The sequence below is a fragment of the Lactuca virosa genome, chromosome 9, assembly GCF_052849685.1.
Source record: "Lactuca virosa cultivar CGN04683 chromosome 9, Lactuca_virosa_CGN04683_v6, whole genome shotgun sequence".
NCBI lineage: Eukaryota > Viridiplantae > Streptophyta > Magnoliopsida > Asterales > Asteraceae > Lactuca > Lactuca virosa.
Window position 1 is genome coordinate 89,963,857 of NC_136434.1, and position 14,059 is coordinate 89,977,915.

The 14,059-nt window shown below is 32.6% G+C and overlaps 2 protein-coding genes across 4 annotated transcripts; one reads left to right on the forward strand and one right to left on the reverse strand.

The window, feature by feature from the left end:
• Positions 1 to 1,755: 1,755 nt before the first annotated feature.
• CAC3 (acetyl Co-enzyme a carboxylase carboxyltransferase alpha subunit) lies at positions 1,756 to 6,714 on the forward strand. 3 transcript variants are annotated; one of them, XM_079070318.1, is made up of 12 exons: positions 1,756 to 2,008; positions 2,573 to 2,916; positions 3,003 to 3,077; positions 3,181 to 3,288; positions 3,400 to 3,560; positions 3,666 to 3,780; positions 4,005 to 4,159; positions 4,614 to 4,665; positions 4,757 to 4,825; positions 4,908 to 4,985; positions 5,075 to 6,137; positions 6,336 to 6,714. In XM_079070318.1, the coding sequence occupies exons 2-11, from the start codon at positions 2,575 to 2,577 to the stop codon at positions 6,134 to 6,136; spliced, it is 2,217 nt and encodes a 738-aa protein (XP_078926444.1). In that variant the 5' UTR covers positions 1,756 to 2,008; positions 2,573 to 2,574; the 3' UTR covers position 6,137; positions 6,336 to 6,714. The 3 variants fall into 3 exon arrangements, with proteins under 3 accessions (XP_078926444.1, XP_078926445.1, XP_078926443.1); XM_079070319.1 differs by having other exon boundaries at positions 1,757 to 2,008; positions 6,416 to 6,714; XM_079070317.1 differs by having other exon boundaries at positions 1,758 to 2,008; positions 6,373 to 6,714.
• A 2,512-nt stretch (positions 6,715 to 9,226) lies between these two features.
• Positions 9,227 to 13,259, reverse strand: PHT4;2 (phosphate transporter 4;2). Its single transcript, XM_079072362.1, has 8 exons — positions 12,676 to 13,259; positions 10,949 to 11,175; positions 10,506 to 10,857; positions 10,384 to 10,428; positions 10,118 to 10,264; positions 9,875 to 10,012; positions 9,751 to 9,784; positions 9,227 to 9,657 (listed from the first exon to the last, which is right to left on the reverse strand). The coding sequence occupies exons 1-8, from the start codon at positions 13,111 to 13,113 to the stop codon at positions 9,488 to 9,490; spliced, it is 1,551 nt and encodes a 516-aa protein (XP_078928488.1). The 5' UTR covers positions 13,114 to 13,259; the 3' UTR covers positions 9,227 to 9,487.
• Between the last annotated feature and the right edge of the window lie 800 nt (positions 13,260 to 14,059).

Sequence of the window (14,059 nt, forward strand, 5' to 3'; positions counted from 1 at the left end):
AGTTCATACTCTACTAGGCAAGTAGCTTCACTTTTGACTTTATATAAGTCTCTTTCATGAACAAGTTTGTACAAAGCTTATATTATTTCAAGAGTTTGAGTCGCTATTGATTTCACAATTTCAATCATACTTTTCCACATTGTAGTTGACAAAGATTTTAAAATGAGACTTTGTTTGGGCAAAGTGTATTTTAGAATTTATGATTAGATTTTGAATTTTTATATTAATTATTTTTGGGTAAAATGTATTTTATAAAATATGAAATCATTTTCTAGAATTTATATTAGAAACAAATTTGATTTTTTCTTTGGATATAGACACTTTTCTTAAATTAGTGATAAATTTTAAAATTTATTATTAGATTTTGATTTTTTGGACTTTTTTGATCTTTTTTCGTAATTACAGTGACTTCAAGATTGCTACAAATATTACATTATGTATATAAGAAACCGACATATATAACTAATTTCTTTAATGATAACACACAAATATTTTTTGAAAAAATATCAACACCATAAATATAGATTTGTCCCAAAAATCGAAGGCCCTGAGAGCGTCCGCACATCCCAGGGCCGCCACTGTATGGTATTGATGATGAACCGTTAAAGGTGTGATCATGGTTGTTTTTCTACCGCTTTTATTATATTTTTATTTTTATTTTTATAAAAATGGCACCTGGGCTTAAAACAAGTTCTAAAATAACATAAAAACAAAATTAAGTGGATAATAGTCATGAACGAAGCATCTTAGATGTTAACAACCTCATGAACCACATGTACAATTTTTGAAAACCAATCCATGTCAAAAATTGAAAAATTGGACTAAAACTAGAGATGGATGTAACCACAAGGACCAATATATAATTTAATCTAAAAAATAATAATAATCTATTTAGCATTTAATGGATTATTGATTTTTAGAATATATAGATCTTTAAAAAACGAATGATCTTTATTTATGATAATCTAAAAGCATTTAAAATTATATAATTATGAAAAATGATCTGTGAGGAAATCACTATTGATTTATTTTTATTATTATTAGTCTAAAAATAACTAAATCCACGTCACATTATAATTTTTTTATGGAAATAAAATTTAACTTTTGGTAATAACAAATTTTCATATTAAACCTTTCTTCTAAAAAAAATTTGATTTAATAGTTTTCATCCCTTATAATTTTAAAAATTATAAGTTAAATTATTGATATTTAATAAGTTATAATTTTAATCTCTTACTATATTTTTGATCCATTATATTATTATTTTTTTATAATTTTTGTTTTTATTAATTACAAAGAATATAACTTAAGCACTAATTGTAATTAACACGTGTTCATACCATTTGCATTTGATACGTTTGGTTTTCTTGCGTCGGATGCGATGAAGCTTCTTTCTTCAAAAGAATAGACTTACAAAAAGGCTTAGCGGCGCAACTTGTTGTCCGTTTGTCTTTTCATTCGTTGTACGATGATAACTAATTTTATTAATAAAAAAAATTAATTTAAAAAAATACTAAAATATTCCGAGCAATCAACAAAGAAAAAGAAATCAAAATTGTTTTATCCGATTGCATATTTGACAAGTGTGAAGTATAAACAAACAATGCATATACAGATTCATTACAAATCTCATGTAGTAGACCCCAATGGGAGCCATCATCGAAGACATCGCTACCACACACGTGTAACATTTCCTCACTCGTGTGAAATCAGGTCCAACCCTGGTCTAGCCCATGGCTCACTGGCTCACCCACTTTCAACTGCCAAAGCCAAACAGATCATAGCTGGCTCAAATCCCTCCGCCTCCAAATGCATAAGAAGTATCGAAGAATTGAAGTTCACATAAACACCCAAAAACCACTGACGATCTTCTCGATGCTACCCCTCTCTCTCCTCACTTCGTAATAAATCTCCTCTTTCTCTGTTTCTCTTCGCTTCCAGCTCAAAATCCCTTCTCTCCAAGTGCTCAATTTCAGATCTTTTTACTCTTAGCGATCGAAAATCGCAGGTAATATTTTCAATTTACTTGATTTGATTCCTTCAGCTTCTTTTCTTTTGATGCATTATCAAACTCTTAATTGATGAATGCTTGATTGAATTTTTATTGATTCTGTCATAATATTGTTAGTTTAAACGGATGTCTTTCTACTTTAATCATCTTCGAGGATCGCCGGAAGTAGGTTAATGGAGTGGTTTTTGGTGATTATAGTTGTTGATTTTCTACTTTTCTTGGAATCAAGTCGCGTTTAGACTGATTTGGCACTGGAATGCTTACGTTTATGTTGCTTGATTTGTTAGAAAATCAATATAGCATGCAACGAGATTAGATAAATACAAACATCGTGCTTTCGTTACTTGTTTATTAAACTACTTTAATTTCTTAATGAATAAGTCTACGATTGATGGATTTATGGAAAAGAAATTGGGATTTGGTGGGAGTTCAACTAAAATGCTGACTTTTCCCAATATTTATATATCAGAACCTGGTTTCAGATTGATCTATATTTTCCCCTTTTTATATCATTTCTTTTGCTATTTGTTGGAGTTTGAAGTGCTATACTTTTGGGTACAGATATGGCTTCTGTACCTCCGTCTCCTGTTACCTTTTCTGGAAGCTTGTCTTCTGGAACATCAGCTTCAGATCTTCTTCGAAGCTCAAGTAACGGCATCAATGGCATACCCCTACGAACATTAGGCAAAGGGCATGTAAACACTGGGAGGAAAGGTTTAAGTATCACTGCAAAGGTAAGGAAGGTGAAGAAACACGATTACCCATGGCCTCAAGATCCTGATCCCAACGTGAAGGGTGGAGTTCTTAGTCATCTATCCCCATTCAAGCCATTAAAGGAAAAGCCAAAACCTGTCACCTTGGAATTTGAGAAACCTCTTATGGATCTACAGAAGAAAATCATTGATGTAAATCCTCCTAAACTTCTGTGATATGATTGTTCTGTAGGGTGCAATTGGAACATGTCTTAAACTTTCATTTTTGTTGTTTTCAGGTGCAAAAGATGGCTAATGAAACTGGTTTGGACTTCAGTGATCAAATCATCTCTTTAGAGAATAAATATCAACAGGTTCAGTTACTTGTAACTGGAAAAAACAACCCTTTTGTATAAATATAGATCACAATTGTCATGTCTGCTGACTTTTATTATTTTATTATTTTATTATCTACAGGCTCTTAAAGATCTCTATACACACTTGACTCCAATACAGCGTGTTAATATTGCACGACACCCTAACAGGCCAACTTTTCTTGATCATGTCTTCAACATTACTGAAAAGGTGTGTTACTGTTACTCTATGCTTTCTTAGATTAGAACATTTCTAAATTGAAAGAATATGATATGAATTATGAAATACCGGATATACCCTTTTTTATTCCAAAATGTACAGTTTGTTGAGCTTCATGGTGATAGAGGTGGTTATGATGATCCTGCAATAGTAACTGGAATTGGAACAATAGAAAGAAGGCGATTCATGTTTATTGGTCATCAAAAGGGTAGAAATACCAAAGAAAATATTCAACGTAACTTTGGAATGCCTACACCACATGGGTAAGTAATTTCTTGTATGTTATGGATTTATCAATTATGATATATGGTACTTTTTATTTACCCTTTTTAAAATCATTTTGCTATATAAATTTATGTTTTTTACAGATACCGAAAGGCTCTACGAATGATGTACTATGCACATCACCATGGTTTCCCTATTGTCACTTTTATTGACACTCCAGGGGCATTTGCTGACCTTAAATCAGAGGAGTTAGGTCAGGTATGTATAAACATATGTGCATTTATTTTTTTGTTTTTTTTACTTAATGGACTTAATGAGAGGACATAGGTATTAGGTGTTGCTTCTTTTTGATTTAATGGACTTAATGGATACAATATATAGGGGTGTTTCCTTTTGACTTAATGCATTATGAATGTCTGAATGTGGTAAGTCAAAAAACTTGGCCTAATCTATTAATAAAACCATCATTTATGTGTATGCAGGGTGAAGCCATTGCTCATAATTTAAGGACTATGTTTGGTTTAGAGGTACCAATCATATCCATTGTGATAGGTGAAGGTGGATCTGGAGGTGCTTTGGCCATTGGTTGTGCTAATAAACTGCTAATGCTTGAAAATGCTGTCTTCTATGTTGCCAGGTGACTATATTTTATCTTTTTTTTTTTGTACATAATGAGGGTTATATGAATTCATTACACCATTTTCAATTTATAAATAGCTGGCTCTTGGAGACTTTTAATTCCCAAAAAGTCTGATTGATCCCACTTTTTTACACAAAATGTCAAAAACCTACAACTCAAATATTGAGGGTGATATAAATGAACTAACTGTTAGGTGTTGTTTCTTTTTTAATTAATGTGCAATGGGTTGATGGATGTTAACTTTTTTTTTTTTTTTTTTTTTTTTTATCACCACTCACCACTAATTTCAAATAGAAGGGTAAAATGGTCATTTAAACAATATTCTAAAAGTTACAACTATATCTAACCTTCAAATTAAATGAATCAAATTGCACTCTTTTGAAATAAGAAACTTTATAATTTTAATTGCACTTACTAATTACTGAAATAACTTATAATTCTTATGCTATAGCCCTGAAGCATGTGCAGCAATTCTATGGAAGACTGCCAAAGCTGCTCCAAAGGTAGTGAAAAGTTTTATTTTTTATTTATTTGTAATTGTACACTAATATTATAGAATTCTTGAAAGTTTATATAATTTCTTCTTGTGTATAGGCAGCTGAGAAGCTCAAGATCACTGCTACTGAGCTTACTAAGCTACAAATTGCTGATGGCATCATCCCTGTAAGAATAATTAATTGTAATAAAAAATAATATTTTTAAATTTATATTTAATTGAGGGTAAATTTTATAATTTTAATTGCAGGAACCACTTGGTGGTGCTCATGCTGATCCACAGTGGACCTCTCAGCAAATTAAAAAAGTCATTCTTGAATCAATGGATGTGAGTAACATTAAGCCCATTTATGCTTTGATTTATATTAAGAAATTAGTACACGATTAATGTGTGTTTTTGTTTATTATTATAAATAGGAACTTCAAAAGATGGATACTCCACAGCTATTAAAACATCGAATGCTCAAATTTCGCAAGATTGGTGGATTCCAAGAAGGTCTACCCGTTGACCCAGAAAAGAAAGTCAACATGAAACAAAAGGAAGAACCAAAACCCGGACTTATTTCCAATCAAGCCTTGCAGAGTGAAGTCAATAGGCTAAAAGAGCAAATCATGAAAGCAAAAGAATCATCTTCAATAGCTCCCGATATGGACCAAAATGGCCTCATCAAAAAGCTCGAAAGAGAAATTGATTATGAATTTTCTGAAGCTGCAAAAGCTTTAGGAATCGAGGACAAAATAAGTCAAATGCGTGACAATTTCGATACAGAAAAAGATTTGACTTCTGATCAAATCGAGAATCTCGAGAATCTAAAGAACGAATTCAACGAGAAGTTATCAACAGCTCCTAATTACGATAAGCTGAAATACAAACTAAACTTGTTGAACGAAATCAAAGAAGCGAAAACATTTGCGGAAAATTACAAAAAAACCCTTCCGTTGAAGACTAAAGTGAACGAGAAGTTCAAACAAGTTTTGGAAAATCCGATTCTGAAAAACAAAATCGAGGGACTGAAAGCGGAGATCGAGAAATTGGGAGGCGAAGGTCTGGATGAGGATCTGAAGGAGAAGATGATGGAGGTAAGGGCAGAAGTGGAAACGGAATTTTTGAATGCTCTAGAAGCTTCGGGTGTTCATGTGGCTTCACGGATGGGTCAAACTTCTATGGAGATGGTGAAGGCGAAAGTTGATGAACTGAATGCGGAAATTAATCAGATAATTCAAGATGTTATTGAGAATACCCCGGAATTGAAAAGGAAAATTGAGCTGTTGAAATTCGAGGTGATGAAAGACAAAAAAAAACCTAGCAAGGAATCGAAGGATAAGATTAAGGATTTGGAAATTCAACTGAAAGAGGAGGTTGCTGATGTCATGACTGCTGCTGCTGTTAAAGAGAAATATGAACGATTGCAGGCTGAGCTTAAGGAACTTTCTGGTGGATCCGATGGAAGTTTGATCAAGGAACCCAGCTATGTTTAATGTAAGTTTTCGCTTTCTGGACTGAATTACATTTTTGGTCCCTCATTATAACTGATTTTTTCATACTTGGAACAAGGACCAAAAAAGTTATAAGAACACATATGGACCTAAAATTGCAAAATAAAATATTTTGTTACCAAAATTTCAAAAAACAGATAAACTCAGGGACCAGAAATGTAATGTACTACTACTCTTTCAGGAATTGGAAAAGTAAGTGATGTTGTTTATATTCACAGTTGATAAAAATGTGTTGAAAGTGCAATGAATGAATTCTTGAAGGTGGATTAATGAATGTGGGAGGTTATTTGAAGCATACCATTTGCATTTGGGAGTGGGGTTAAAGAGAGGTTATATTTGGGGGGTAAAGACAGACCTACCTAGCTACCTTGGGTGCTTTGAAAGCTTTGATATTTGGTTTAGTTTTTATTTCGTCAGACTTTTTATTTGGAATTTTTTTTATATAAATTAATTTCATGGTTTAGTGTTTTTATGTCATTGACAGACAAAACTAGCATGTCATGTAAATTTTGTTGATCACTTGGGGAACGCCAATAATTTGCTCTCTTTTTCTGTTGAAATTCATGTTTAACGGAATTTTATCTAAATTACCATCCTTCCTATTTTATCAAAAGGACAAATTTATCCTTCTATACAATGTCTCAAACAAACATACAAATAGTACCTAAATCAACAACCAAGAATCCAAAATTTTGTAAATATTCAGTTTTTTGCTCAATTTAAAGATAATGTAAACCATTCCAAAAACATATTAAAGCATCTAAGTTTTAGTGCGGGTTATATTCTCCAGATTTGAAATCAAATGTCGAAGTGGAACACAATGGATTTTTTATTAAAAGAGTTTAAATTTTATGACTTAATAAATAAACAAAATTAGTAAGACAATACATTATCGGAGTCAAATAAAATCATGGAAATGAATATCTTCGATTCGTGTGTACAGTCCCCCCAAGTTCTTCCCATGAACAACTTGCACAACATTTAATCCACATCTGTTCTTGGCGAATAAGAAGTTCTACATCTCTTGGACCCAATCCGCATAGTTCTTATCAGATAAAGCCTTGTTGACTTTTACCTTTGTCCTGTCTTGGATAATCGGATGGGTGAAGATACTAAGGGGAATCATGATCTGGCGTGTTATTGTTTGGAAGAGTTGCTATCGTCACCTGCCATGGCGATGGAGTTTTAGGGTTTCGTAGAGCAACTAGGTATCATTCTCTGATACCATCATAAATTCAATGCGTTCAAATTTTATTCAAAGATCTTAAAACCTTTTATACACAAAACAATAAAAGGATAAAAATGTCTAACTAGGAAATAGGAGATGAAAACAAGGGAGGTTCGAGATCAAATCAAATCCAATAAAAAAAAACTTTGATTTGACATTAAGATAGTCCGGATTGACTTACTCCGGATCCATGTTTTGAAAATCGGATCGGACCGGCAGTTCAACCGGGAACCGGTCCCGAAATTGGTTTTTATAGGCCAAAAAATTTGCTCGTTATGTGAACCGGTGAAAACGATCGAACCGGTAAAAACCGGTCTGGTTGAACCGGTAAAAACTAGGAATTAAAAAAAAATGTTTATTTTTTTTCCATTTTTTTGTAATTTGTATATAATTAAAATTAATAACGATATAATTATGACATCATCCGGTTTTTGAGACCGGTCCAACCGGTTGGACCAATTGAACCATCGAACCGATAAGACGGCTGGTTCGGTTCGGTTTTCAAAACCTTGTTCCGGACAAAATTTCATTTTCCTAAAACACAAAAACTTAGATCTATAGTGTTAGTACAACAATTGTTATTAAAGTATTCATTAATTTGTTTGAAATAAGCAGTTTAAGAAATTGTATACACTTTTGAGTAAGTTTTATGTTGTTCTACCCAATTGAAATGTTTTCTTTTACGTATATTTCTCAGCATCCTATATTTTTGGTTCACACTTTGGAAATATTTTTGAAATCAGTTCAGTTTTATCCGTTTTGAATTTGGACTTTGGAACCAAACCTTTTTTTTTTCAACTTCCAAAGCTAAAATGGCACTATTTTACCTTTTGTTTTTTTGTTTTTTTTTTCTTTCTAATTGAAACAAACATGAGTATCTGTTTATGGGCCGATTCTAAACCACAATCAAATTCAATTCAAGGATCTGACATTTATAAGTTAGGTTGTTTTTTTTTTTGTAGTGTTTGGCTATTTTGTAAGACCACTAAATGATCTTATAAACTATAGCTTATTAAAAAGGTGATAACTAATTGATATTAAATAGAGATAGCTTATTAATAAGTTACATATTTTTTCTATAAGTTTTCCAAATATATCACTATATGTTTATTTCCCCGTACATCTAAATGTCAATTTATATCAATTTATATTTATCAACTAGTTTTACAAAAACTATTATTTTATCACTATCTGCTTAGCTTATCACTCAAAAGCTAATTTTTCAGTTAATTTGTAGAGCACAACCATTTAGTATTTATTTCATTCTCCTCTCTGGCTTCAATTTGATTCCAACCCAATATCTTCTTACATATTCATTTATGCATGTTTTTTTTTAGATTTTTTTTTTCATTTTCTAACTTTTTTTACATATTTATTTGGATGGATGTAAGGTTGAAAAGAACACGCAAAAACTTAATTTTTTAAGTATTGTGAAAAAAAATATTAGTATCTTGTGCCATATATCACATAGGCCGATTTGAGACGATTTTCATGGTTGGTTATCTAAAGTAATGTTTGATGTGTAAATTGGTGTTTTTGAGACAACTAAAATAGTTCATTATTGATCAAATTCAATGTGATCATTACTTAAACCAAACATTACCTTTCTATAAACCTAATCCCTTTGTCAATAAAACTAAACCAACAAGTTCGGTTTGATTTGATTTGACGTTTTGTTGTTTCATTGTTTGTTTTGGGTTTCTATAATTTTCAAAGCTTACAATCAAGACAACGACAATAACAAAACGTGTAGAAGTATAACATACTACTACTACTACTACTACTACTAATAATAATAATAATAATAATAATAATAATAATAATAATAATAATAAATACCAGGCTTGAAAGTAACTTTTCAATTTTAAAAAAGTCAATTATTTTACAAAATAATACAAAGACCGAACAAATATCTTTCCAATTGTTTTCCTCTATAACTTTTACAATTTGCACAAAGATTAAACAAATATTCTTTTCTTTTCTTCCTTTCAACCTACAACTTATATATATCATAAAACATTCCACCCTTCATTTTATCACAAAAGAATCCCACTAAACTTGATCTCCCTACCAATAAAATACTTTTTTTTTTTTGTGATAAAAACCTAAAAGACTCTTTCACCAGTAGCAAATAGGTTCCAAAAAATGGCTGTAACAAAATATAAACAAGCTGTAACAGTTAAAAACGCTTGAAATGATCCTAGCCATTCAACAAAGTAACCTGTTCCAATTGTGCTAACTATTGCAGCCAATGTCCCAGCTGAATTTGAAATCCCTAATTATTTATAAACAAATGTTAAAAAATAATAATAATAATAATCTCCAATTATAAAATGATGAACGATTTAAAGATGTTGAAAACACATACCATGGAGAAATCCCGCATATTGAGGTGCAATATCCTAGAAAAAGATCGGAAAAAGAGGAAACAATTTAGTGACCAAAGTTTGTTGATTTTTTTTGCATTTAAAAAGAAAAGAGATTAATCTTACTTGCATATTTAACAGGAATCCAGCTTGACTGAAAGAACTCAAGCTGAGTGCTACAGTGATGAACACAGAAGCAATCACTGGTGTCTTTGCATAATTCAAACACAGTAGAGCAAATCCTGGCCCAATGAAACCAATCGACTGCAAGACATCAAGAGGAAGAGGGTATTTACGTCTTTTTCAATTTGTGATGAGGGTATATATGTCTTTTTACACAGACAAGACAAAAGAAAAAAGAAGATTTACCTGCATGACTTTTCGGACAAAAGTCAAAGAGTATCCTTGTTTGATTAAATAATCAGAAGCAGCTCCTGCAACATACCCTGAAAATGCCATTGTTCCCCATGGCACAGCACTAAACCAAGCTGCTTGCTTTAAGTTCACATTAAATACCTTTTCACCACAAAAAAACAAAAAGATTTCATAAATCAACAATCGAGCTCTTTGACTCAATCGATGGATATCGTTAAGATCGATGAGTATTGTGAAAATCGTTACTTAAAAGCACTTACAGTTTTAAAGTAGACAGGCATCCATGAGAGTAGAACGAAGTATCCCTACAAACATAAAAAAATTACATCATTATAAACACTTGAAACATATACGAATCAAAAAACAAAAAGCAAAAACTTACCCAATTGTTAGTTACATTAGCGAAAATGATAGCCCAAGTGGGCATTTTGGACAACAATAATCGAAGAGGAGGGAATTCACCCTTCTTCAGAGGAATGGAATCAGACTTTCCGGCTTGAATTAACCTCAATTCCGACTTGCTTATTGAAGGACTTTCTTGTGGATCGTTTGTGACCCGAAGTGTCCATGTTGTTAGCCATAAAAGCCCTAGACTTGAAAAAAGAATAAAAGGGCCAGAAAGCCCAATTGAAGACATGACGATAGGTGTCAACACTAATCCCACAACATTCCCAAGGTGAAATCCACCCATTGATAAACCAACAGCTGTCGCTCTTTCATTACATGGAAACCACCTAAGAAACAGTAATTGTAATTAGTAATTTCTAATTACTTGTTAAAAAGTAACAGTTTTTGTTCATTCAATAGAGAATATAGTTTATTTACCTTGATAAAAGAATTGTCATTGAAGGAAGAGCGACTCCTTCTGCTAGACCAAAGAAAGCACGCATGGCTAAAAGGGCAATTGTGGAATGATTTGCAGCCCATGGAGTCAAAAGTGTTGCTAAAGACCAAAAGGCAACACCCCAAGCTAACACCCGTTTTCCTCCATATTTGTCCACTAATGCTCCTCCAATAACTGATGAAAAAATGTATCCCCATAGAAAAGAAGACTATTCATGCAATAATTACATAAATCTTGGTTAGTTTTCTATGTTTATATCCCTAATAATATGAAATAAACTTGCAAGATACAAAACAAGCTAATAACAAAAGTCACAAAGGCTCAATGTCATAAATGGGTATTACATTATATAACTTCTTGGAATTTCTTGCATTTTGTAAAGATAAAAGAAGAAGAAAAGAAAGGGTTGGTAAGCGGGAGTTTTTGGTCCTTTGAAAAGTATATTGACACGTGTCTAGTCAACATATTCAATAGGAGATGGCTGCTAATGACTTTTCATGCTTGAAATCCAATGCAAGGGTTAGGTAGATTCAATATTTTTCATAAACTATTACAATAATTCTTTTCTTTCCAATCAATTATTTTATTTTATTTTTTTATTCCGACAAACACTATAAAATTAAGTACAACAGGAAAGAAATCCAAATGGGAGCAAACTCAAAACAATAAACATGTTTTAAGTTTTATATTGTCAATACATAAAATAAGTACGAGAAAAAGTTATCAATTCTATCTATATATTTAAAAAATTAATAGTAAGCACAAAATTTTAAAAGAGCAGTTGCCCACCCTAGATCCGCCCCTATAATGGCATTCACCACACTAATTCACATCATATGAACCACAACAATTTTCGTTGTTTAAAATGTTTCATATTATATTATTTATTGTAACATTTACTTATTTAATATCTTATTTGGCCATATATTTTCCAACTTGTAATCTTTTCAGGTGGGTGCCAACCAATCTCTTTTAAGTCCAACAACCACAAAAATAAAAATCAATTCACAAACCTAATACCAATACTACATCCTCCTCAATATTAAACTTCTAAGTGTCAATTTACTCATTTAATTCTGAACTACCAAAAAGAGGTAATAATTCCAACCAAAAACTAAAATTTCTAAAATAAAAAGGCATACACTCATTAGGCAATGAAAGAGGTATCACCCTTTACACAAACAATTAGAAAGATCTTCTCTTTTTTTCTTGTTTAGATAATATTTTTTATAGGAGAAAATGCATAAACAAAAGAAGCAACAAAATATTGTCATTCAAGTAGTACTTAGATTTTCATAACAATATCAATTACATCATTTTCATCCAGTTGGCATACAACTATACAAGCTAACAAATCAAGTCAATAATACCCTTTGAACTAAAGCATATTCATCAACTACAAAGAATTAGAATCAATCATGAAAAATTATAGTTTCTGCAAATGCATTTTGTGGGCTGATTCTAATTCATTTCAACATAATCAACAATCAATAGGTCAATATCATTGATATTTGATACTAGAAAACAGAAACCGATAGGACACTTGGATTTTAAAGATTCCACCTTTTTACACGAGCTTTATTGTTGTGGTAATTAACTATGATCGATTGATTTCGGATGGTGATAATCTAAATATGATCAAGAATTCAATGTAACAAAAAGTCAAAGCTAATCATCTAAGGAGAAAGGAGGCAAGAATTTATATTACCTGAACGATGCCCAAGAAAGAACTGCTCCAGCCATGTTTGGCAGCAAGAGGAACAATAGCTACAGACATAACAACTCTATCAGCATTACACAAACACATCACGCATGCCATTAACGCCACCACCTTCAACCTTTCCGGCATAACAAAAGTACCCTCTTGCCCTCTTCCTCCTGTCAGTATTCCTCTCTCTATACCCTCCGCCGTACACTTCACCAACCCCCCTCTTTTTCTTCCTCTCTCTACAATCGCCTCCATGTTCCTCCCGCCGCCACCTTGCAGTGACAAATTCCCCCATTTCCGTTCAATATTATATCGAAATCCAAAAAGGAGTTTCCTGAAACGGATCGAATTCAAATGGGCATCCGACAGCTTTGAAGATCTTGCACCAAATGCAAGAGCTTTAGAAGTAACGGCAGCGTTTCCGGCTGCGGGGGCCATGGCAGAAACTTCGATTCAGACTGAAATTGATTAGTTAATGGGTATGGCAGCAATCGTATATAATAGCTACTATAGTTGTCGATGAGATTAACGGCGTCGTCATTGATCGATAGATTTGAATGGGGTTGGTGAGAATGGAGGCATTGGAAGGCATGAAATAGGAGAAGGAAGTTGAGGGTATTTTGGTCATTATGAGAATTTAAATTTTATTTTGTGTGTCGACCACCGCTCCAACGTGGCAAGACGTGGCAATGGGTCGCATCATATTACCAAACCCTTCTGGCCAACTACCCCGCCACCGGCAACCGGCTATAGCAGGTAATCCTCATGGTTGGTGCAATCGGAATTCGGCATTTCCCACTTACCAAATGAATATATCATCTTTGAAACACGATAATTTTACGATAACCATCATATTCTTAGTCTTTTAAATATAGGAAAATGGCATAAAAACATTTAAGTTTAATAAAGAGAGGTATCCTAACCATCCTCAACATATCAGAATATATTGTCATCTTCATCTTCTTATCTGCTACATACAGGGGACAAAACAACAGCTTCTTCTTGAACTTGGCGGGGATCTTTGTTACCGTCTCTATGTTTTGCTCAAGAGCTAAGAACTCTCGAGCCATCTCCTGCACCTTGATCATTAGTACATACTTTGCCCTGAACCTGGTAATGAAATCCTCCCAAGTCATAACCTCGATAGCACCAGGTCCAAGGGCCTGAATAACCTTACTCCATCAATCTCAAGCTCCTTCACGCAGAAGGCATGTTGTGAACCTGGTCTTTTGTAACATCATGATTTTTCACCCAAATATTTATTTTTTATTTTAAACACTTTTTAACTAGAATAAGTTAGCGGAAGTCTTATTTTAATTATTACGAAAACATCATTAATGTTACTTTATTACCAAAAACACCCTCCATCAAAATTAAAGTTCAC

Excerpts from the sequence above, each read along its gene's own strand:
- CAC3 (XM_079070318.1), top strand. The coding sequence starts at position 2,575 with ATGGCTTCTGTACCTCCGTCTCCTGTTACCTTTTCTGGAAGCTTGTCT. Across the intron at positions 4,160-4,613 it reads GCTGTCTTCTATGTTGCCAG|CCCTGAAGCATGTGCAGCAA; the intron begins GTGACTATATTT and ends CTTATGCTATAG. Across the intron at positions 4,826-4,907 it reads TTGCTGATGGCATCATCCCT|GAACCACTTGGTGGTGCTCA; the intron begins GTAAGAATAATT and ends TTTTAATTGCAG.